Genomic DNA, 26046 nt, shown 5'->3' with positions numbered 1-26046 from the left:
TCGTCTGCTCTTGCTACTGCCCGTAATCCCCAGGTGCTCTTGTCAGCTCACCCCTTGGACGAAATTGTCTCTTCTGGATCCAAGGGGATAACTAGAAGTCGCATCCGGCAACCCTTTAGTTTGGCCGCTGGACATCGCAAGTCCAACATCGCAGGCACCAATCTTGTCATGGAAAAATGCCCACAGACTGTTCCGATGTATTGGTGTGCAGTTTTAGCCTCAGGACAGCAACAAACCAACGGAAGTATGCAGCCCGGTGCAACATCCTGGGACTCCTCCAGACATGGGCTTCTATTCAACCGTGCACACATGCCTTTAAATGGAGAAGGCGTTGTAGAAACAAGTTCTCTTACAGAAACAATGTGTGGTGTAGAAGGACAGTGTCCCAGCATACGAGCCTAAGGCAAAGCCACCGTTCTCACGCTCTGCACAATACAATAAGGAAGACATGTACTGATACAGTAATTCATGCAAGGTAAGCTACTTCTACAGTTGTCACACGGCCCGGGTAGGCAAGCTCGCTTACTATGATAACTTCCATGTGGTCAGACGTGAGTGGTGTGGAGGCGAGCACTGCTACACACTGGGCGATCAAGCTGTCAAGGTTAAGACATGCCCAATAGAACAAAGGGCTCACCTCACAATGGCAATAAGGCACTTGTTAAACATGGCAGTTTGCATTAGTGGTATAGTATTATAATATCACTGGGGGTTAATGTATTAACATTTTTGAATCGCCAGTTTCCCCCCACAGCATCAATGTTCCTAAAAGCAGTGCTAGGAACATTTGGATGCAATTATTTATTAGCATGGTAACCTCCAATTACTGTACACCAACAGTGAGGATTAAAGTGAACCGATCTAGCACAGATGCTTTAAGACTGGGTACTGTATGGGATTGTCTGCGGCAGAACAATACCATTGAGAGCATTGACCTGGGTGGGAAGAGGAGGCCGATCTCGCATGATGAATCTTTTTATGGATGATATTTTGTCCTTTACCCATACAATCATTACAGGAGACAATGAGGGAAATTGAACAGATTAGGAAAGTATCGGAGATTGAAGGTCAACATTTAGAAATGAAAGGTCTTTACCCTGCTAACGATCATAAATTAAAGGGCCAGATTCATTATTGTTGGGCCAAGAAGACCATTGAATACTTGGAAAATAGTTGCATTTCAGATTTCTGATATCCAGCAGGCAAATTATACCTTGTTTGAGTCTATTAAAAAGGATCTTCATAGATGCATTTCTTTTGGCTGCGTAGGCTCTCTGTGATAATTCATTACGTTTTACCAAGACTATCTTACTTAAAATCACTGCTGAGTTCTCAGCCAAAGAAACTACTCCACCCAATGCACAGGGAAATTGAGATTTATATGGGGAGGCCAGAAGCCCGGTATACAGCAGAAAGTAATGTTCACATTGAAGGCTCATGGTGGCTTGGCTTGCCATAACATATACAAATATTTGATATCACAGAATCGATTAGTAGGATAACATTTTTTTATGCTTGGCCTGCCTCCACCCGTCAGCCCTTCCTAGAAATGATTGTTACCCGGCCGCCATAAATACCAAGAATACTGATTTTATATTAAAAGCAGTGACTGTATTCCCTTATTAAAGAACATTGCGTTCCCCGAAATCCTGCAGGGGCCCATAAGAGGGCCAGCACCACAGTTTCAAGACTAGTGGATGAGCGCATCAGCGGAATGGCTCCAGAGTACATCAGAGAAACGCTGGGTAAATATGGAGCCGTCCATAACTAGAACTCACATTTAGTCACGAGCGTGGCTCCATAAGTCATCGATCTCCAAATGTATACATAAATGAAATGATGCTGGGGTGATTCAATTGGAGGTTTTGGGGATCATGTGACATTTTCGTCAATCTTCACGCCTATTTAAGGTAATAGTGAATTCTCACCAGAAATAATTGATACAGGAGTTGATAAGTGGCCACGGGGTGTGCACTAAATTATGAAATGTTAAAGGGGAGATCCAATCATTTAATCAGTGTAAAGTTGAGCGCATATGAAAAACAGCGGTTTTGCTATTTCTAGCTGCATCGCTGGCTCTGAACCCGAAAATTAGGGAAATGCCCATGACGATGTATAGCTATGTATACAGCAAACTGCCTCTTCAAGAGACTTGGCGGGTATCATTACAAGTATGTTGGTCCAGAAATAACGTGCCAGTAATTTTGATAACCAGCACTCTTTCCGGATCGCACTACTACAAGAGGGAATGCCAGTAACAACAGTGCCAGTAACCGCATCCACTGTGCTACTGCCGCCGGTAGCACAGTGAACAAACTACGGTAACCTCTGGCACCATGGTAAACAGGCGGCATCAAGACATCAGTTTTTCCGGAAACACTGGCACAAAAATGGGACCCAGAGGTGTGCACCAATACCCTGCACAAGGGCCGCACCCTGCGCCCTGCCTGCCTGACAGGTCCATACCCTGTACCGCCTGAACAGGGAAACCACCCTGGACCTTGTGTACCTCACCCAGAGCATCATAGGCATCCATACTGCCATACCACCCCTGTTGAAGGTGTCGTCAGTGCTGCGCTTTCTTGCCACTGGCACATTCCAACACTCAGTTGGTGAGCTGCATGGCATCTCACAGCTGGCATTTTCAACAGTGCTGGTGCAGGTCCTGGATGCTCTCCTGCGTCTTGTGTCCCAGCACATCACCCTACTAACCACACAGGCACAGGTCAATGCCACCATGATTTGCTTCCATGCACTTTGGGGCTTGCCGAATGTTTTGTGAGCAGTGGACGGCACACATATTGAGCTTCTGGTTGCCCACGACAGAGGTGTATAGAAACCATAAGCAGTACCACTCACTGAATATGCAGGTCGTCTGTAATGTGGACCTAACAATCGCCCACTGCTGCCCTCAATTCCCGGGATCAACCCACGACTCCATGGTCCTGCAGAAGAGCATCCTGCCTGCGTACATGGTGCATTATGGGGGACAGCGGACCTGGCTATTGGGTGAGACGGGAACTGAGACTGGGACGGAGGACGACAGTGGTGACGACGGAATGGACCTTCAATCACCACCTACTCTGGCCTCCCCTCCCAACGAAATTGGCTCCTTTCACACCATGATCGCCAGGGCATCTGAGCTCTTCCAGCTCTGCACCGGAAAGCAGAAGGAAGGTATCCTCTACCAACGGCAGGAGGCCAAGAGGAAGACTGTCCTCTCCGTTCCATTACTGGACGACATCTGGGACGAGGGGTTGTTGCTCCTGAAGAACCCGTCCACGGCTCCTGCTAAGAGGGACTGGTACGAGAAGTACCGGGTCCTGGACTCTGCCCCCATGTGCCTTAGGGCACAGCCGTCCCTGGATTCGGTCGTCTCCGCGGCGGCCAAGAAGAAGGCGGCGTGGGCGACGGCTTCAACCTCAACTTCCCTGCCGGACGGCGAGGGGAAGAAACTGGACGCCATGGGACGACGGGTCATCTCGTCGTCGTCCGCGGCAATTACTATTAAAGCAGCCAATGCCCTCGCGATTGTGGCTCGCTACGACAGGGAGCTGTGGTTTAAGATCGCTCCCCTGCTGGACTTCCTCCCGGACGACAAGAGGGCAGAAGCCCTGGAAATCCTACAGGAAGGCGAGGTGGCTTCAGACCATGCCATAACGGTGGCCAAGGACATCGCTGACACCGGCTTACGCCAGATGGGCAACAGCGTTTGCCTTCGACGTGGCTGGCTCAAGGCAACCTACTTCTGCCAGGACATACAGACCAGGGTTCTGGACATGCCCTTCGACGGGAACAACCTGTTCAGCAAGACAGTGGATGAGTCACTGCAGGTCATCAAGGCGGCACGGAGACGGCTCGGGCCTTGGGTGTTCTTAAACGACGACTGCCGTCCTTTCGGAACTCCGGAGGTAAGCAAGGTGCCTCCAAAGGATTTGGCGGCGGTTCCTCGTACTGCCAAGCGGCCCGTTCCTCGTCGCAAGAAGCCTACAGCTGATGCAGCAAGACTGGAGGATCTCGTCGTCGCCAAGGCAGCAAAGCCGCGGCCAAGCAGGACTGAAACGGCTGTGGCATCGGGCCCCCACCCGAGCACCCCAGTGGGAGGCCGCCTGGCGAAATTCGTCAGCGTGTGGGAGTCCATCTCCACCGACTGTTGGGTGCTAGATGCCCTGGCCCGCGGGCACACCCTGGAATTTCAGAGAAGGTGTCCTCATATACCACCCGTGGCCAGGAAGGAAAACCACGTCCAACAACTTCTGCTGGAGGTACGAGCGATGCTAAGGAAGGGAGCCATAGAACTCGTCCCAAAAAGGCTCTGGGGCTCCGGAGTGTACTTGTGGTACTTCCTCGTCCGGAAGAATACTGGCGGTTGACGACCCATCCTGGATCTTCGTCGTCTAAACAAGTACATCAAATCTCTGAAATTCCGGATGGTCACCCTCCAACACGTACTGGAGGGAGGCGATTTCCTATCGTCGCTGGACTCGGAGGATGCCTACTTCCACATCCCCATTCTTAAGGGACATTGCAAATTCCTACAATTTGTGGTCCAGGGGCAGCACTACCAGTTCAAAGCCCTCACCTTCGGATTGAAGTCAGCGCCCAGGGTATTCACCAAGTGCCTGGCACCAGTGGCAGCGCCTACAGGGGATTCACATCTACCCCTACCTAGACGACTGGCTCATCCGAGCAAAGTCAAAGGAACTCGCCGTCGATCACACTGCGAAGACCATCCAACTGCTCACGGATCTGGGATTCTTGATCAACTTCGCGAAATCCCACTTGGTACCGTCGCAAGTCGCCCTGTTCCTTGGAGCTAGACTTGACAGTGGCGCGATTGGCCTCCCCATCGGAGGAAAGGACGAAGGCCATCCTAGGCAAGGTGCAATAGCTGTCAACCCTGGAGGTGGCCAGGGTGAGGTCCATCAAGTCCCTACTCGGCATGAGGTCGTCGTGCATCTATCTCGTGCTCCTATGCAGGCTGCGGATACGACCACTACAGGAGTTCCTTGACGTCTGGTGGATGCAAGCAGTGGGCAGTTTCGAGGACAGGATCTCACTCAATGAGACTTTCTGCCAAGCGATCCGGTGGTGGGGCACCCGCGTGCATCTGGTGGCGGGCATAGACTTCCTGACCCCGGCACATCAGGAAACGGTGACGACGGACGCTTCCCTGGAGGGATGGGGAGCGCACACCGGAGATCTTCACGCAAGAGGCCTTTGGCTCCCGGAGGAGAGGTCCCTGCACATCAATGTTCTAGAGCTCCGAGCTGTGTTCTGGGCCTCAGGTCGTTCATTCCGTCCCTCAAGAGCAAGGTGATAAGGATCTTCACTGACAACACCACCACGATTTTTTAAATATGGCACTGGATCCCAGCCCTATCCAAGGAGGCGCAGGATCTGTGGCACTGGGCCGTCGCCCAAGGGATGTTTCTGGTACCCTTCCATCTGGCAGGAATAAAGAACACCATCGCCGACTCACTCAGCAGGGAGCTGCAACGATGGGGCAATCCCCAGATCGACCTATTCACGAAGGCGACGAACACCAAGTGGCGGAGGTTCGCCAGCAGGTTTCCCCAGCTGGGGAGCATGGGCAATGCAGTCTCATTCCCCTGGGACGGCCTATTTCTGTATGCGTTCCCGCCATTGCCATTGCTGCTACGACTCATCAGTCAACTTAGATGGTGCAGGATGATCCTCGTTGCGCGTGGCCAAGGCAGATTTGGTTCCTGGACCTTCTGGACATGTCAGCGTCCCCCCCCAGTCAAACTGCCGATGGACGCGGATCTTCTCGCCAGAGAAGGAGGCGCCATCCTCCACCAAGACCCTGGCTTGCAGAGGCCAGGGCGCCCTCGACTCTCAAGTGCTATGGACACAAATGGAAGAGGTTCTCTGTCTGGTGCCGTGCACAGATGATTAACCCTCTGCGGATAATGGCACCTCAAGTGCTGCCATACTTGCTATCGCTGGCCAAGGTGGGGCTGGCGCACACCTCCATCAAGATCCATCTGGCGGCTATCTCCCGCTACACCAGAACTCCGGGACGTTCGTCGCTGTGGTCTCATCGCCTGGTGAAGGAGTTCATGAAAGAACTGTTCCGATCGGTCCCGCCGGTGAAGGCCCCGGAGTGGGAGCTCAACATGGTGCTGACTAGGCTCATGGGGCCGCCATTCGAGCCTCTGCATTGGGCACCGTTGAAGTTCCTTTTGTGGAAGACAGCATTTCATGTGGCCATCACCTCCGCACGACGAGTGGGAGAGATCCAGGCCCTCTCCTGTAAACCTCCATACCTGATATTCTACGAGACGGGGGTAGTGCTGAGGACGCACCCCTCCTTCATGCCCAAGGTGCCGTCAAACTTCCATCTCAACAAGCCCTTGGTGTTACCTGTATTCTTCCCGTCACCTTCGTCGCCGGCTGAGAGGACTTTGCACTCGCTGGATGTAGCTAGAGCGCTGAAGTTCTACGTGGACCGCACAAAGAGCCTTCGGAAGACATCACAACTGTTTGTGAACTTTGAACCTATGAACCAAGGGAAGGCCCTTTCGAAGGCTTCTATTTCCAGATGGCTCTCCGGCTGCATCATGCACTGTCACCAGTTGGCAAACTGACCGTTGCCTGGCCATCCGAGAGCCCATTCAACCAGAGCGATCACTTCTACGACGGTGTTCTTGTCTGGTGTACCCCTGCTGGACATCTGCAGGGCTGCTACGTGGAGGTCGACGCACACCTTCATGAGATTCTACTGCATCGACCGGGTTTCCAGGGAGGAGTCCTGGGTCAGCCAGGCAGTGCTGCGCAACCTGTTCGCCTGAAGGTGGGCCTGGTGAGGAGGTAAGATGCTTAATGTTGAGTTGATGAAATGCTTAATGTTGAGCCTTACCAACGCCTAGAGACCAGTGATGGGTTACTAGTAGAAAGACAGTTCAGAAACGAAACTGATTTTTTTTCTTTACCGAGGATTCCCAGCCTGACGACGGGGAATATTCATGAGCATGTTAATCCATTCCAGACCCATGCTGGAGAACAACAGTTACAGGTAAGTAACTTGTTCCTTACAGGGTGTTGTGCTGGCTATATTTATTGATATTGAAAAAAAGTCATGGCTCCTGATAATCCCCTGAATTATAGGCCAATAACGAATATTCCTTTTTTACTCAAAATCATGGAACGTGCTGCTTATAATCAAATCTCCCAACATCTTGTTTCTCATCCTATTTTAAATCCTCGTCAATCTGGATTATGAAAGGGTTTCGGTACAGAGACCGCTTTACTGGAATTAAAATCAAGACTCTTTGGAAAGAATGGACAAGGGTGTAGCCTCCATGCTTATGCTCTTAGATCTGTCAGCCGCATTCGATTTGGTCGATCATGCGATCTTGGCTGACCGGCTTGGGGAAGTAGCTAACTTTTCGCCTGAAGCAATTCAATGGATCATCTCGTTTCTTGGCAACCGAATTAGCCGTGTCTTTATAGATGAGGCAACAGCAGATCCTGTGACTATCGTTTGGAGTGCCCCAGGGGGCCTGTCTGTCCCCTTGTATCTATAACATCTTTACTGCCCGTTCTTTAACAACTTAGAACAAGAGGGTGTGCTGTTTACCAATTACACCAACAACACCCAGTGTGTCGCCCCTTTGGCAGGCTCCCACTCTTACGACGAGGAGGAACTCAACAGAGTTTATTCCCTAGTAGAAGAGTGGATAATAGAAAACAACCTAGCCCTCAACATGGATAAAACTGAATTAATGTTGATTGGCATACAATCTATGATCAAGAAGTTGGGATCATGTTACTCTGAATATCATCTTGGTGATGTTATCATTAAACCACAGAAGAAAGTGAAAACTCTAGGTGTAGTATTTGACCAACATCTAGATCTGCAAGCTCACATGAGTAGTCTGGTTTCCTCTGCTATCTACTTTATTAAACTGCTCGCTCATTTGCGCCCTTTTATCACTTAAGCAAATGCTGAGACTCTGGCTAGAGCTATTATGGGATCAAAGATGGATTATTGTGGCAGCCTTCTCATTGGATCTAGCAAAAATACTATTAATAGACTTCAAGTGGTGCAAAATGGGGCTGTCCGAATAGTAGTTGGATTGACCCGCCGCAACAACGTTTCTCAAGCAAGAAGGTCCTTGCACTGGCTCCCGTAGCATCCCGAATCCATTTTCGGTTATCAACAAGAACCATGAAATGTAGGCTTGGCTTAATTCCGAATTCTCTTCAAGGCTTGATCTTGAAGAAATCGAACAGCTGTCCCCTTAGATCCAGCTTCCAGAACTTAATGAACATTCCTAGAAGCAAATCTAAAAAGATGGAAAAGGGAGCTTTTTCTACTCTAGCCCCAGCAGCCTGGAATGCTCTTCCTCCCGATCTGCGGGATCATACATTGCTTACTAGTTTCAAGATAAAATTGAAGACCTGGCTATTTGCATAGATCCCACTCTGACTTACATTTTCTGGCCCTACATTATGATTCCTCTGTTTTTTGTTGCTGTTTCTGTTATGTTTGCGCCCTAACGCCCAAGGGTTCAAGGATGTGCGGTATAAATGATGTAAAGTAAACCTGATTTCTCTTGTGTTACAGATGCAGCGAGAAAAAATGGTAAGCTGCCTCTCAGACAAAACAACTTGCACACAGTCCAGTCAAAACCATTAACCCCCAAGGACCTACAATTCCTAACGGGTTGATGAAACCAAGGCAAAAGACCAGGCTTCTATATTAGGTAGAACAGGAGTTCTAAATCTGACAAGATTCTACTTGGCTTTAAAATGAGTTCTTCATAACAATCAAATATTCATCTCTTCAATTAAGTCATATCTTCTTTAGATGAAACTTGACTTGCTTCTTACTTGTTTAAGGTACAGATGATTTCTCTTGAGAACCTAGGCCCAAAACTCAGAAGCAAACCAAAACATGATCTGTATACGTGGAAAATGAGATCAAAGGCAGTTTAGAATGTTTTGTCTTGTCCTTTGTTTTCCCATCCACCAATCAAGACTCCTGTTCCTTTCATCCACCAGCATTCTGAAACCCTAAGTTAAGGTCCAAACCAACTCCTAGGAAACTTCACTGAAGATATCAAATAATAAAATATTAAACACTCAGTAAAGAGAAAGTGATCCACAAAGCAGTTAATTGTGTATGAAAACATGTTGGTAATCTTCCCAGGGACCTGACACTACTTCAGGAACTTCTGTTAGGGTTTCTCAGACTCACCTCTGTTGGTTAGTTCTGGTCATCCATGTGTGGGCTCCCTTTGATCTGGCCCATCCAGAACAGAACCATGCATTTCCCTGCTGGTTTCATCATCACTCACCTCTACAAGCTCCCGTCCTACCTGAGTGGCAGCCCCTGTTGTTTTGGTGCGATATTGTTTGGCAACTTTTGGTGTGAAAAGAGGGGAAGATGGTTCCAGAAGTGGACGGTTCACAAGGTTTGTACATCCATTTGTATTTATTTATTTGTAACGCGCACCGCCAGGCCCAGGGGCTTCAGGGCGCAAAGACCCAAAATACAGGGAAAGACGTTGTCCAAGACCCATATACACTGTACTGAAGGATTATAAAATTCAACACGTGGGGGGTGGAGACATTTTTCACGTAAGGCCACTCTACTGAAGAAAAGACCCAGACCAGGCTGCATATAATGGGGGTATGGTGTCTGTCTGGTGGCAACCTGACCACATTAATAAAGGCGTAGTGTATCAAAATCTCATTAGACCTGTTCATGCAATGAGCAATGTTATGTTCTAGTTTCTGTTTAAAGTTTACTACATTAGGAGCAGGGCATCAAGGGGATGAAGATGCTCTCTCCTTTCTAGAACAGTTTTCTCTGTACACTGCGATGCATGGTGAGCTCAGGTTTGTGCTATGGACTTGATTATGTTGCCAAGTGTGGTGGGTGAACCTGTTGGTTGGTGTGTACAGAGAGCTAGTGAGAGTCAACATTTGCCGTGTTGGTCTTCTCTGTACTGTCAGGCCTCTTCCTGAGCTGCCCTCATGTCTAGTCACTCCAGCTGAACCTGCCTATGGCCAACCTGGCCTGCTGAAAACCTGCTTGATCTGGCTTTATAAGCACTGGTCCTTCCTACAGACCTGCCTACACTTCACTGTTCTTCACTGCCTGGTCACTCCCTCTACATTGCTGTCCCCTCTGGTTGATGCATGTTCTATCTCACTCCTGCCTATGTTTCTTGCCTGGCTCCTCTCCGGGATTCCAGTTTCTTCAGTCTGACCCCACCTTCTGCGCACCTTTGGCTTCTGATCTTTTAGACCCCTTGCTACCACCTCCTTCTTTTCAACTCTCTGATGTTGTCCCCCTCTTTTATAGAATCTCCTTCCTAGATCAGTGCTTATTATCTAAAGCTGTCCCGCTCATGATTGTTCCACCTCCTGCCTCGTCACTCTGGATTCACTCACCTCCTCCTCTCCGGCTGTTACCACCACCTTCCTTAATACTCCTAATGTCCCTGCTTTTTTCCACTCCTGTCATTTCTGCTTTCTTCATGACTTATTTCAGTACCCCCTCTTCCTCCACTCTTGATGTTATTAGCTTCCTCTCCACCACTGATGTTACTACTGCCTTATCAACTCCTATTTCCTTGACACCTTCCTCTTCCCTCTGACTTCCTCCTCCCTCTACACTCCTGACGTCACCTTCTCTTCAGTTCTTACCACCACTTTCTGCTCTCCTCTGCACCTATGCTTCCAATCTCCTCAACTCCTGTAGTCCTTTGGCCTTCTGCTGCCTTCCAACTTCCTGCTGTGTCCAAACGTGAGCCTCCTGCTCCTCTTACCGACACCTCACAAGTGGAATGTGCCATATTTATGCTTTGTCCTGTCCTGTCTTAATGGGTCTTACCATGAGGCGCTGCACCTGCAAGGTGAAAATGAGTGAAGTGATGGATTCTTTTTTTTTTTTGGCCCACTTGGTATTGATCTGGGGATCAGGAGGTGGGACCAAGCCTTAATCTATCGGATTTGGCAGCCATCTTGGATTATTTACTGGCTGCTTTGACCATACCAGCATGTCCCTGTTAGGGGTCAGTGTTACACATGTCGGAATTCCAGGTTGGAAAGGTTTTTTGTACGTTTTCTGGTCCATTTATGATATATGGCATTTGTAACGTGCCTATACACAAGTGTTTCAAGGCGCGACGAGCCAAGGAAGGGGGAAAAGAGGGAGGACAGAGACAACGACTTTACTAGGCAAGTGACATTGAGATCGTGCAAGCGCAGGGGACGGGGGAGGGGAAAACCGCCAGGGGAAAGGGGAGGGTGCAGTGCTGTACATGGGATCAAAACAATAACAAGTGCGGCCAGCAGGTGGCAGGTGCAAGGGTAAGTGCAGACAGCAGGTGTCCAGAAGTGCAGGTAGGGGGACTGTAGGGTTACAGATATAGACCCAAGTGCAAGGGTTGCTGAGAGTCAGTGAGGGTGTGCAACTGGGCGGGTAGGGACCTGGGCCTGAAATCAGAGGGTTTTCAGGTGACCAGTGCAGTATCAGACAGGAAATCGGCAGGGGAGAGGAAGAGAGAAGGCGGAGGCAAAGAGGAAGGTCTTAAGGTGCTTCTGGAACTAGAGATGGTTCTGCTAGAGTTTCATAGAGGCAGGGAGGCTGTTCCAGAGGGAGGCCCCAGCCAAAGAAAGATCTACCACCAACTTGTTGCTTGAAGAAGCGACTGACCCTGAGGGATGTGGAGGAGCGAAGAGCTTGAGTAGGAAGGTATTTACGAAGAGAGAGCTGGAGGTATTGAGGACCCAGGCCCCAGAAAGCCTTGTGGACAATGCAGTGTGTCTTGAACTTAATCCTTGCAGCCACTGGAATCAATGCAGAGATTTCAGTGCTGGAAAGATACGATCCCTGGGCTTGAGGCCAAGGACAAGTCTTGCAGTACTGTCTGGATGAGTTGCAGAGGGCGGAGAGTAGAAGCAGGCAGATTTAGAAAGAGGCTGTTGCAGTAGTCCCGCCTAAAGAGAACCACAGCTCTAGAGACAGTACGCTTCTGGGGGAAGGAACGGAAAGGAAGAATAACTCTGAGGATGTGCAGTTGGTAGTTTAACTTGTTAGGGACGTCAGAGATGTGAGGAGAAAAGGAGAGTGTGGAGTCAAAGATGACCCGGAGGTTCTTAGCCTCACAGGTGGCAGCAGGCCGGCCAGAGGGTGACAGGAAAGGAGGGTACAGGTGTGCTGATGAGGAGAATCTGTCTTACTGGCATAAGGGCAGCGATTGTTGGTGGCACACCACTCCTGGATAGCAGACAGAGATGAGAGAAGGAGAAGAGGTGGTAGAGGAAGCCTGAAAATGAGCTGAGTCATCAGTATAGCACTGAAAGTTGGAGCAGAGAGCGGCAATGCGGTGGGCGAGAGGTACCGGGCCTGACCAGTGATACCCAGCTCATCACTAAGACGATTGAGCAGGATGGCATGGTTGACCGTGTCAAGGCAGAAGAGAGATTGAGTAAGATGAGGACATAGAATCAAGGTTAGAGAGCAGGTCTTCACGGATGTTCAGGAGAGCTGTTTCCATACTTCTGGCTGCTCTGAAGCCAGACTGATGGTCATGGAGACAACCACCAGATTCAGTGTGAAGATTAAGCTGGGAGATGGCCAGCTTTTCCAAGAGTTTGACCAGGAAAGGAGTGATGGAGATCGGGTGATAGTTAGCCGGGCAGGAGGGGATCGGTTAAGGGTTTCTTGAGAAGAAGGTGCACGAGTGCTTCAGGTGGGAAGGGAAGGATCCAGTGGCAAAGGGCTGGTTGCAGAAGTCAGCCAGGGCAGGAGCGAGGGCGTCAATGTGGTCCTTGATGGTTTTGGAAGAACAGGGAAGAAACTGTTTTGACAACTTTTATAGATCAGACTTGTCTTGAAACCTTGTCAGGGGAGAACAGAGGAAAGGAAGAGAAAGAGGGAGGAGAGGTGGCCACAGGGGGGGCGGAGGTAGACGAGAGAATTGTGGGAGGAGCAGAGGACGAGAGGGTGGACAGGATGTCCTGGGTTTTAGAGATGAAATGAGAAGCCAGGGCTGTGCAGAGGGCCTGGGAGGGGACAGGAGAGGTAGAGACTGTAACAGGATTGGCCAGCTCCTTGCAGATTTTAGAGTTCTACTGAGTTGTTAGATGCCGCAGAGACGCACGCTTGGATGTGGGCTCTTAGTGCGGCAGGGAGTATGTATTGCCTTTGGAGCAGGCGGCAGGCCAGTTTGTCAGAGGATGCGCAAGAAGCTAGCCATTTCCTCTCAGCCACCCTGCACTTGCGTTTAAGAGTGACAAGGTCAGACCATACCAGGAGTTGCACTTGGCTTTGGGCTTCAGGCGGATCCTCATGACGGGGGCAAGAACATCAAGAGTATCAGAGATAGAAGAGTGGAGCATGGAAAGGGCTGTGTCAGGTTGTGAGTCGGAGGAGGTGGAGAAGAGAAAGTGGCGGCGAGCCTTAACTGACCCACGCTAGAGAGAGGGAGAGAGAGAGAGAGGAAAAAATATATCTATATATATCTCCATATGGAGTTGAGTGGTCGAGGCCAGGAGGGAGGAAGAGTTCCGCCCACTCAGAGGAAGGGGGTGATCTGACCAGGTGGCTGATGGATAGTAGCCATGGTAAGAGAGTGTCCAGGAGAGAGAGAGAGCCTACAGACGTGGCATTTGAAAGAGGAGTAGGCCTGCATAGGAATAACAGAGGCAGGAATCCACTCCGGGATGATCAAGGCTACACTCCCTCCAGAACAGTTGGATCTGGGCGCAGAGAGTGTCTTGTAGCCATCAGGGAGGAGAGTGTCAAAGCATGTGACAGAGCTGGCCGTGACGTGAACCATGTCTCGGTGAGACCAAGGACATCGAGATCAAGTTCTTCCAGGAGGTGGCAGATGTCAGAGGAGTGTTTGACAGCTGCGCGAGAGTTGAGAGTGGCAAAATGGAGAGGTTTGCCAACCATGAAAGACTTCCAGGGAGGGATGCAAATCAGAGGTATGCCCTGCAGGTCTGGCGAGGGAACAACAGAGGATATTGGTGAGGGTCTGTCTGGAGGAAGCATTTGTATAGGTGTCAGCGATGGGGAATCCAGGGTTGGAGGCTAGGATATCCTTTTTGAACCTCTTCATACCAGACTTAATGGGGAGAGCAGGATAGTCGATAGAGAAGCAGTTTGAAAAGATAGGAGAAACAGAGGGCACCATAGAGTAGGTTGGGGAAGAGCAGAGAGGAAGAGGGTTGGGGGGAGCCAATAGGGAGGACACAAGGAGGGGGTGCATGCAGACGAGACAGAAAGGGACAAGACAATAGTGGATGATTGACTAAATAAGTAGACAAGTACTCGGCAGGAAACAAGGCAGTCCGGTAAGCAAATCAGGTTACCAGGACATCGGGAACAGAGCAGTAATTAAAGAGACCCGCAAGGGTGGAGCACAGCAGAACACAGAACAATATACATAAGAACAAAGCAGTCGACAAATGTAAACCTTGAAGAAGGAAGAATGCAGCAGAACGCAAAGCAATACAGTGCAAAACGGGGCAGTCAATGAGGAAGAGCAAAGGGGGCACGTGGGTGCAGGAGGCTGGAGAAGGTGGAGTGCGGGCACACTCGAAAGGGAGTTGCGATGGAGCATGCAATCAGGCAGGCACCGCTGCGAGCATACTGTGCACACACGCTGCAGCGCGAGAACATAACTTTTAGAAAAAATGCACAGCTTGCTGTGCCACGGAGCACCTGTCCTCACCCCAGCACCGGAGAAGTTGGCGGTTCCTGATGGTGGGGATGGCCTTTGGGGACTGAGGGATTAAACGCATCTTGGTCCATGCTTACCTGCTGTCTGGGCATGGGTTTGGGTCCTGGGACCTCCTGGCAAGAGACGCCCTTGATCTAAGAGTTAAGAGCAGAAAGGAAGAGGCAGGGCTAAGAAGGTGGGTGGTGTTTAGGCCAGGTGACCTAGATCCACTTGCACCTGCTCCCCATCTGCAAAGGAAAAGAGGCTGGAGGGCTCCTCAAGTAGGGAAAAAGAGCGGCAACCAGGAAGGCACCAGGTGGATGGTGCTTAGGCCAGGTGACCTAGATCCACTTGCACCTTCTCCCCATCATTTGATTTGTTTGAAAGGCTGGGCGAGCAGGAAAATGAGTGCATTTCCCCAGTGCAAGGCACTCTTTAGGGAACACGTGATGTACAGTGGCTCTCTGTGTTGGTCCCCAATGTTTGACGAGTTGCGGTTTTGAAAACCAGGGTTTATGGGACTGTAAGATTCTGCAAACTCCAAAAGGAAATGTTTTTGAAGTTTGTTGCATCAGTAACGCTCTGTCGACTGCGTTCAGGGTACGCTTCCCTTAATGGGAAAGCCTCCCATTTCTGATATTTGACTCTTGCGCACGAGATTGTGCCGTCCCTTGGGGAGGGGCAAGCGTGGGGTATATTTGTGCTGCAATGTGACAGCCCTCTACCAGGTTTCAGGGATTCAGGTCAGGTGGCCAGGGGATCCTCCTATACCGCTCAAAGGCCAAACATCCACTGGCTCAGGGTGGCACATTAACCATGTGTCTACCTTCCTGTCTGTCCCCAAACTGTCAGGAAGAAGACGTGGTCACATGTGCAAAAACCCCTAGGGTAGCAATGAAAGTGAAATGTAGAGCACGCCACGCTACTAGTTAAGTGTGGATTTGGCAACAGGCAATGAGGAGGGTGGTTGGGTCAACAGTATATAGTGCACACCTGCCCATAAGAGGCTATGCATTTATGGGTTGAAGAGGAGGCAAAGCACTATTTTAAATTGATTCCGGAGAATGGGAAGTCCTTGGGGAAATCCGTACATGAGAATGGATGAGCACCCACACGTGGCACTTAATGTATTTTGTTGTTCCACTGTACAGCGCCTTGGTGTAAAGCGCTCTATAAATCAATCAATCAATCAGTGTACCGAGCTATACTCCATTTAGGGAGTGGATTCGATGGCAATCACCTGCACTTCCTGAGTAGCCCCAGACATGCCACTTATGTCCTTCACAGGAAATGCAGAGAGTTCCCGAAAGTTAATAATATCTCTGATCCACTAATACATATTCTATCCTGAGGGACTGACGTGGCACTCCCCCATTGACCAGTTTCCGGGCCATACGAGCCGGTATAGCTTGGAAAATCAGTATAGCCTGGAATTTAGCCAGTGCGAGGAAAGCCTTGCCATTCTCCTGATGTTGCTCTGCTGGCAGCACGGTTCTTAGAAGTTCTGTCTCGCACATTAAAAGTCACACCTTCAATTCCACAGATGCAACATTTTGCACGCCGCCCTCTCCCAGGGCCATGTCCAGGGGGTTTCTGATCTCTCGGTCACTACACCCTGCGCCCCCTCCCCCACTTATCTGATGAGGGCTCCAGCTGCCTGCTTCTCTCTTCTGTACATGCTCTGTGTCGTGGCACTGGAAGCCTGGGTCAATGCATGGCGCGCTTTTGTACGCACACCTTTGTGACCCAGACATCCAGCGCAGCAGCACACAGACGGCAAGCATTCTTAGCGCAGCACTCCCTTTTATCACCGGAGCGTCACACTGGTAGCCATGTGGCCCAGGTGGCACGGGATGGCCATGCGGCCCAGGCAGCAGTTGACAGATTTGGCCGGGGCAATTAAAACACCAACCCCACTCGCCACTCCTTACTTTCGTAGGGTGAGGCACAGATGGCTCTGTCCTCGGCCAGCCCCGCTTTCCTCTTTGCCCGAGCTGCACTTGACGTGGCCAGGACACAGAAGTCACCCGCCTCCTTCCATCACTCCTTAACCTGTTAGGGTACGGGGGTAGTCACCTGCTCCCTTGCTGCCTGCAGCCTTTACTGCCCCGCAACCGGCAGACGCAGCCTAACTGGTTTCTAAGCCCTGACCCTCCCTCATCACATTTGTATGTGGTTGCTGGGGGCAGGTCAATTGCCAGCAACCACTCCAGGCTCACTAATGTTTTTATTTTTTAACCCTTTACTGTTACGTTCTGTCCCCTTTCCTACATACCCATGGTGATGGGACGGACTCCCTTAAGTATGGAGGAGAGGGGACTATGGATTAAGAGTACAGAAGTCACTACAGTGAGTAGCTTGCTCTTTTACCCCACCCAAAAGAACATAATAGCTTTTTAGACCTTCCACTCCTATGGCCGTCCCCGTAGTTATGGGTCTGTAAACCTCGTTAAACACTCCTGCTGCGCTCAGGCCTTTAACTCTACCTTCAGGATCCATAACTCCGGGTACGGCCCTAGGGCTAGTTCTATAAAGCTTGGGTACGACTGCGGGTGTTCCAGGGGGATTGTTAAAGGGATACTGCAAAAGAGTGCCTTAAACACTCTACATACCAGGCATAGAACGTGTTAAAGATTTTCTTTTTGCTGGTTCCCTCCCATAGACCTCTAGATTTTCGCTTTGCTTGTTTTGGACCCTGTCCTGACTTTTTGGAGTTAAGTAAAGCCTTCTGCTTTACATTCCTTGTCTGTTTTGCTCATTTGTAGGAGTACCGGAAAAATGAGGTGACATGTCTATCCACTTGTGTTTGCAACCTTGGTGCAGTGTCACTGTGTCTTTTCATAGCAGACCTTAAGGGGGCCTTGTATCCATTACTAGCTTCCTTGCCATGTTTGATGCAAAAATATTAGCTTCTTTAATGTATGCCTTCTTTGCTTCTAGCACATTTTAAAACATCATCTCCTGCTCTTTCACTCTCGCTTTGGCAGCTTGTATCTTCTCATAACATTGACCTTTTATCCCATGTACAGATTCGGCTAATGACATCCGAACCCATCCTGCAGCCATCACCGTCCCAACACCAGACACCAAAAAGTTAGAATATCAGGAAACTAAGAGCTCATCTGCTGCTGCAGAAGCAAAGATGGATGAATGCCGCTTTTTTGCTGAACGATGGATTCTTACACATACATTGGAGGAAGGGAAGAATACTTTTGTGGGGCCACGTTCTGCCAGTGTACCCCTCACAAAGACCATAAGCCAAAGAACGGTGGTTGACCGACCACAAACAGCAGCTGGTGCCATACCGAATGGTGATGAGAGAGGCAGTCCTTCAGAGGAAAATGTATGTGACGAAGAACTAGTGGCTAAGATTGCAGATCTAACTATGCAGAATTCCTTCCTGAAAGCAAAGCTAGTGAAAAGCAAGGTGGACACTCATGCTCCAGAAGCTGGAGAGGGGCAACAACAGTTATTATTAGTTCACGACGCTACTGCCACAACTACCACCCCAGCCCCAATTAGCGCTCGAAAGGTAAGAGGCAGGTTCTTTCAGTTGTGTGAATACACTTGATGGCAGTTATTTTGTCTGGGAGACATTATTTCGTAATTTTGTCACCTTGCCAAAACCTATGGTTTCTTCTGTCTCTACTTTATTTTAGTGCAATTCAGTATGTTAGGTCTTTCCAAGCAGATAAGCACCCTAACATGAATTGAACCACCTGAGCCAAGAGTTAATTTAACGGATCTACCCAGATTTAAACTGGGATAGCTGTAGCTCAGAGGACTCTGTTGAAATTGTTTGCAATGCCCACGCCCCAAAATGGTTCAGGTGGATTGTTCTCTCCCTCACAGTTTCCATTGCAGTCCTTTGGTGCTTTCAGCAAGCAGCTTCGGTTATGGCCCGTCAAGAACCTTTGGTGCTGTGCTCCCCCACTAAACGTAAGGGCGCATATTTTGAGGCAAGGAAACTCCTCACTCCATAAGGGCTCATCTGTTTCTTGCCTGCTTTACGCCCACAGACCTTAGTCTCCAACTTTACACTTGATGGGTTTCATTCCATGTGCAGTGTTTTCTAGGCAGATATCTTTCCTGCTAATGCATCCAAAGATATATTTAGTATGTCCTGTAACAGTGCACTCACTATTTGATTTATGCAAACCCTTTGGAAGTTAGTCATCTTCCACCTACTTTTGTTTGCAGTGCAGAGCTAACGAAAGTAAATAAGTAGACCTTAACGTAATCAAAATACTTGCTTAGATCTATAAATCGGAAGGGTGTAAAAATGTTATGTGGTGTAATAGTTGTTCAGTTTATAGCCCAAACTGCTATCCCATGACAACTCGACATGAAGGCAGTGTGACCTTGAACTCTCCATGGAAATTAACATGTTGTTCTTCCCTGTAACTGTTGAATTCCTTGAGCCATGTTCAGCAACTTTTGCAAGGTAAATGCGTAACCAAATATGACTGCGTGTTTTGGTGAATTGTGCTGCTGTATATCATCGTTTAAAGCACTTTCTTTGCAATCCTTCCAAATGTCTACACCAATTTTCAGCATTTTTTGACAAACTGAACTGGGAAGGAACATAGTTCTCCTGGGTTGGTATTTCTCCTAGATTTACATATCTTAAAATCTTCAGCCATGCTGGGGCTCTTTGGTTCAAATAAACTTAATGAATAAAAAAAATATTTAATATAGTAGCCTAATAACGCAATGTTGAGCCTTTTCCCAGTGAGCCATTGATGTTGGTATGTATTCTTGCTTAGCAATAAGGATGTAATTGCTGCGGGGGGCGTGGCCTTAGCTCATGTAGAACAGACGTGACCTGCACAAGCTCCCACTGAGATCCTGATTTACAGCTGAAATGACCAAGTGAACAGAGGCGTTGCTAGGCGGTGGCTGAAGGGGCTATAGCCCTTTATCTTTTGGTTGTAGCCCCTGATAGAAGCTCAGGGGCGACATCCAAAAGGCTAGCTTGCCCCGAGTCCATACAGTCCGACATTAGTGTAGACCCAGGTCTTTTGCAAACCTACCAACACCCCTGCAAGTGAGTGGCATATACTCGGAACCGGTCTGTGACCTGGCTGCGGCGGGCGAAAAACAACTTCTGGAGCCCAAACAACTGTGCCGAAACACAGCAAGGAGAAAAGCAAGATGGTGACCTGATCCAGCTTCTCTTGCCGGACGTGAACATGGAGAGGAGGCTGTGTTAGAGTCCTGTGTGCTGCTGTGGGGACACCGGCTGCACCGGAAGCTAAGGTGCACAGCCCCCTTCTTCCCCCTGAGCAACAAGACGAGATTGTTGAGGAGCTGCTGAATTGAGGGACAGAGATGGCATCAGACAATACGGTGAGTGAGCCGGGAAAGAGCGTGGGTGAGACCCGAACTGCTGCGAGAGATGCTGCAGGCGCACTGTGGAAGGCGTTTTCATGCAGTGAGTGCGTAGGCACAGGGGCAGTAGAACTCGGACCGGGAGCACATTGAGCAGCAGCCCGCGCGAATGCCTGAGACACAGAATAGCAGAATGGGCAGATATTTGTGAACTATAGATATTTTGACAAACGGGGGAGTGGAGCGGCTGAACATTGGTGAAGGTACAAACTGGGTTTGGATAGCTCTGGCACTGGAAAAAGGGCAGGCAATAATAAACACTGGTGCTCAGAGCTAGTATAGGCATGGCTCCTGCTTGGGCGTAGATATTGTGGAACCTCTTAACTGAACCTGCATAGCAACTTAAAGTTAGGCGGGGAGTGTTGGATTATGCCGCCATTAGACACACAGCTGTCAATTGCATAGATGGTACGCACATTGGACAGCATGCAAACACCCTGTGCACCCTAGCAAACACTGCTAGCTGGACTGGAGTGAGGAGCCACACACCACCTTGCAGGAGTTGCCACGAGCTCGGTGGTGCAAGGGATGAGCCTGCAATCTAAAACTGCCCGACTGGCCATAGCGCAACCGCCTAGAATATACCACGCATTTACAATACTTCTGGTATGTCCACCAAGAAGAGCAAACAGAAAGGTATAATAATGGAATCCTTCGCAGGACAAGCAAAGGCCTAGGATGCGGTGCCCTCGGCTGAGGTAACAATGGGGGAAGCACTGGTGGCACTAGGGGACCCACAGGAATCTAGAGTACTGGCTGCCATCGCAGACTTGCGAACATCACTGGAAGGCAAAATAGACGCTGTGAGCATTAATGTGCAGCTACTACGCCATGATGTACACTCACTTGCCGAGAGGGTTACAACGGCGGAGGCAACCCTGAAGGATACGGCCACTACCACGAGCGACAGTGAGAATGAACGAGCTGCTGTCGAGGAATGCCATATTGGAGTCGCGGGCGGAAGAAAGTGAGGGAAGGGCCCGGTGGAACAACATAAGGGTGCTGGGTTCACCAGAGGGTATGGAAGGCCAAGACCCGAAGGGATACATTGAAAACCTGCTATTCTTCAGCATGGGGTCTGGCATGTATTCACATGCTTATGAATAATCCCCGTCAGGCTGGGAATCCTCAGTAAAGAAAAAATCAGTTTCAGTTTTGTTTCTGAACTGTCTTTCTACTATTAACCAATCACTGGTCTCTGGGTCACACTGCCCCCAGCCATTGACTGCCCTCTACCTAAGCCCCTCCTCATGGCAGCTATCTTCAGATTTTTACCGCACATTCAAGTGTTGGGAGTCCTCGTGCTGTAGCTCTCGAGCTTTTACTACATATTGCCTTTTATGCGAATGTTCGGCAGAATCCTGTGCAGCGCCCTTAGGGACCACTACTCACAATTAAGACTACAGGTGGCAATACAAGTTTACCTTTGGTACAAGCCTGTACTACTAAGGTATAGTGGTAGCAGTAGCGGAGCAGCCAGGCTTATCTCAAGGGTAAATGAGCAGAGATTACACAAAGGGACCACAATTACTGTGACTCAAGCAAACACTGACTCAAGGTTTCAGGTAGAAAAATAGAAGTACATTTATTTTTAAACCATCAGTTATAAACACAACACCTCTATTAAACTTTAAACAAAACCACACGTTAAATATACTACAATTAACCAATTCACTTTGTACAGTATGTCTCAAGGTAAGTACACTGTGTTTGAATGAACCGGTGTTATGAACAAAACACGTTACCGCGGATACGGTTGCGATCACTTTTTGACAGTTCGGTCTACTCAGTAAACGCATATCCGTGACATGAAATGCTACCGGGGCAAAAGCACACTTAGCACCTGAGATACCCAGAGGGAATTGGAGGCAAAAATCGCAGGCAATATTTAGGTTAGGCAGACAGTATCGAGAAATACTCAGAAACAGGAGTTCAAAAGTCAAAGGGTCGGAGCCAGGTTTAAGTGACACCGGAGACCTGTGCTGAAGATCACACCGTTGGACAGTTCACGATTCAGCGTAGCCCAAAAGTACTTGGATATTGTCAATGTTCGGAAGCAAAAGTTATAAGAAGGAGGGAAGACAAGGACAAGCCTTGAGGATGAAGAAAAGGGATTCACCCAGTTTCCTTGAGTAGAACACAGTACCTTATTTCCACGATGCATCTGGTGCCCTGGCAGTTGTTCCTGTTGGTTTCCCGCAGACCCACGATTCCTTGAGCTTTGTTGTGAAGGAGGACGTCTGAAGGGGGTCTGCACCACACAGGGATGAAGCCGGCAGTAGTGACAATGAAAAAGGTGTGCTCCTTAAACAGGAGAGGCTCAGCAGGTGGCTATCCAGACCACTACAGCAGTGTGCAGTGATTTCGACCACGGCGGAGATCTCTGCTTGAAGAAGATGAGCTGGTTATCCCTACCAGGGATCAATGTTCGGAAGAAGACTCCGGACAGGATCTCCTCTTAGTCGTCGAAGGGTAGATAGCTCAGGACTGCAGCAGGGCTTCACCGGGACGGGGAAGTTGCAGCAGCTGTCGTTCTCTCCGCTTCTCTTCGGTTCCTTGTAGTTCCAGAGGCGACTCTGACTTCTAGCCCAAGAGACCTGCCTTTTATGCGCAAAACTCCCATTCACACAGCCTGGCTGTCAATCACGCAGCAGGGGTTTGTCCAGCCGGGACAACCACCTCAGCCAATCATGGCAAAGTGCGACTTGGGTTTCCTAGGATACCCTGTGCAGGGGGTGACTACACCCCTTCCCCACATTCAGTCTACCTAGACACCCAGGCGTCAAGAGGAGGGCTTCTCTGCAGAAGCCCGCCAAAAGACAGTGAACAAAGAAGGCAAACCTAGTTTGCCGCGCAAAGTAAAACACAAGAAGGACTTTAACAAAAAGAAATGGCGAATAAACCCAACCGGAGCCAAAAGAAAGACGATTTGGTCAAGCGGGTTTATGTTCGAGGCTAATATAATAGCCAAGAACAGTACCATGTTTATCTAATATAATCGCGGTAGAAAAGTTAGGGAAGATACCACTGCCACCAGCAAAGTCTAAATGTTAAAAGAGCGAAACAAGGCTCAGGGAGGTACAGACAGAAAAGGTGTACAGATTAGCCCTTTCCAGTACTCCATGTAAGATGGGGTGTACTGGGTCTGTGGTAGATTGACTAGGTAAAGTTAATGGTAACTTTACCCTTTTCTGGGGGACTGTAGTCAGCCTCAGAAATGGAGTCGGGGGGAGGGGGATTCTCAACGACAACCCTGTGCCACGCCACTGAAGGTGCTGTGTGACACACAAAAGAAGGGGGCTACTGAAGTGGTGTACTTCAGAGTCCATAATCACAAAAACAGAAATATACCTGGCGATACACAGGTAAGATTGGGGGGAAAAGCTCACACTTTTACCAAGGGGAAAAAAATAAACTCCAGAAGTCCAGCAAAGCTGCTGGGGGACTCACTAGGTGAGGGAAATTGGCCATCAGTGAGAATTCTCCCTAGGTCTCTGTTGTATGCCATGCTTTGTGAACGGTACCACCCATTCGAGGTGTTGTTTCCCAGAGAAAGCTTTGCTGCAGGAGGAGAGATAATTTTACCTCCTGTTTATATGCTACACGTGATCAATTAATGGATCCTGGTTCATTTTGAAATGTATTTATTCTGGGTAGTGTCCCACATCCCCATATCCAGTGGACTGTCAATGTTGCTTCCCCTCACCAAGTATATATTTTTATTGTAAAGGCATCGAAACTTCAGTTTACATTTCCTTTTAAACCAACATATCCCCCCCAAACAGAGTTAAATAATAAGGTTAGTAGGTAAAATGATAAGTAACAAAATAATAATGATCGGTTCCTTCCTGTGTCCCTCAGTGCTGTTGTGTGTCCCGGTCCATGTCTCTACTCAACAAACCTTTCCTCCAACATACCCCTCCGTCCTCGGTTTCAGTTTGCTTAGTGCCTTAATTTTGTAGTTGGTGCCTTAAGTTAGTGGTCTAAAAACATTGTTCTTTGTCCTGTACATACTCCTGGAACATTATAGGATTCTCTGTCTTTCTTATTGCCTCAGATGTGCGGGAGCAGGGCCTAGTCTATGAAATTGAGTTTGGGTGGTAGTCCCTTGGTGTGGGGTGGAGGAATTGCAATAAAAACGTCCATAACCTTCAGTTTCCCCGCCTCCGTGATCTCCCCCTTCCCCTGTGTAGACCTCAGGGCCCCAATATAATTACAGGTTGCCACCTTTCTGAGTTTTGCTGCCAATAACGTATTCACCTTGTTGCCCTTGAGTAATAATATTGTTTTGTCTTGAATAAAGCTTGGGCCGCCTTTCCCATCATGTGAGTTTATAGTGCTTGTCTTGCGATCCTGAGGTCTTACGGCGTGCCTCTCCCTCCCTTCTTTGTGTGTGCTTTCTGTTTCTGCGGCATCACCGTTTCCAACTCCCTCTGGTACAATTGTTGACGCCTAGCCCAGGTTGTTGATTGCTCTATAATAACTCGCGTGAGGACTGCTTTCCCTGCGTCCCATATGTTGCGTATATCCATTTGCGCCATCATATTTTCTTGAAAGTAGTGTTTTATAGCTCCTATTGCCACCCTGGCTGCTGTGTCTGTTGAGATCGCTTCATTGACTCTCCAAGGGGGTCTGTCTTCGAGTGCCCTGCCCCAGGTCTATTTCTAGTTTTATGGGGGAGTGGTCTGTTAGAGCTTTTGGTAACATGCTTATTCCCTTAACTAACGGGATAAGGGTAGCGGAGATCAAGAACATGCCTAGCCTCGAGAACCCCCCCATGTATCACCGAAAAAAAGTTGTGACCTCTCTCCCCTGGGTGCTTAAAGCGCCATGCCTCTATCAGTGATAGTTCTCTCACTAGTGTAGTCATGGCAAAATAATTGGTTTTGTTGTTTGTCGTGGGGGGCCAGTGTTTTATCCATGGTTAGGTCTACCACACAGTTGAAGTCCATTCCTAATATTTTGTCTCCCTCTATGAAGTTTGCTAGGATCTTTGTCCATTTCTCTATAACTTCTGCCTGTTTCTCGTTGGGGCCGTATATTACCCCCAGTGCGATTGTATTTTTTTTCCCCCCCCCCAGAACTCCTTTCATTAGCATGTATCTCCCTTGTGCATCTCGCAGGACTTCTGTCGGACCATTATGGCTACTCCCTGTTTTTTGAGGCCACTAGTTGCAAAATACATTTGGGGGTACTCTCAACTTCTCAGATGTTTTTCATCTTTTTTTAATAGGTGGGTTTCCTGTAGCAATGCAAAGTCCATTTCCAAGGAGGAGAGCCTTTGTAGTACCGCCTTCCATTTTATTGGCAAGTTTAGACTCCACACATTTAGGGTCAGGCATTTCATTTTAGTGGTCACTACCATGGGATATATAAGGTTGCTATTCTTTTAGCCAGCCAACATGGGGCGGAGCAGACTTCTTTTCGAAACAGATGAGGGACGTAGTATTTGGGAAGCCATGTATACTTTGTGCACATGGAACCAGGAGCGAACATAAGAACAAATTAAAATAAAACCCCTCTAGGAAAGAACATTGTGGTACTCTTCTAAGAGTCTTAATTTCCTGCACCTGTAAAGACCAGTTGTTTGTCATTCGAAATGACATGCAGGTGGGCGCCATTCCTTCATGCTGAACCCCCATTTCCCTGCCATCAGTGTGTCCTCTGTGGTAACGTGTGTAATTTCTCACTTTTCAGGCAATTTCCATTCTCTCGTGGTAGGGGAAACAGGCCGATTGGTTTGTAGCTCTTCTGTTGGGCTTGTCCTAGTCATTCTCCTTCTCCAGCAGTTGCTGTTTCTGGGATGCTCCTCCTTCTCGGTTTCCTTGCATTGCTCTTGATGGTCCATTCCAGAGTGCAATGTGATTCCATTGTGCTTGGGTCCCACTCATCCATTCTGCCGCTTCCTCTTTGGATCCAATTGCGCATCTTTGATTCTGAACCT

The 26046-nt window shown here is 48.9% G+C and overlaps 1 protein-coding gene across 9 annotated transcripts in view; it reads left to right on the top strand.

The window, feature by feature from the left end:
* The window catches only part of SPICE1 (spindle and centriole associated protein 1), a 1365450-nt gene that overhangs the window by 1137804 nt on the left and 201600 nt on the right, over positions 1 to 26046 (top strand). For all 9 annotated transcript variants that reach the window (XM_069635857.1, XM_069635859.1, XM_069635855.1 and 6 more), the window contains one exon: positions 17741 to 18243. In XM_069635857.1, the coding sequence (XP_069491958.1) occupies positions 17741 to 18243 (503 nt within the window). The remainder of the gene's footprint in view (positions 1 to 17740; positions 18244 to 26046) is intronic.

Source organism: Ambystoma mexicanum, chromosome 7p (genome assembly GCF_040938575.1).
Source record: "Ambystoma mexicanum isolate Mex_15411 chromosome 7p, UKY_AmexF1_1, whole genome shotgun sequence".
NCBI lineage: Eukaryota > Metazoa > Chordata > Amphibia > Caudata > Ambystomatidae > Ambystoma > Ambystoma mexicanum.
The sequence above is the reverse complement of the archived record's forward strand: the minus strand, read 5'-3'. Positions and strand labels throughout refer to the sequence as shown.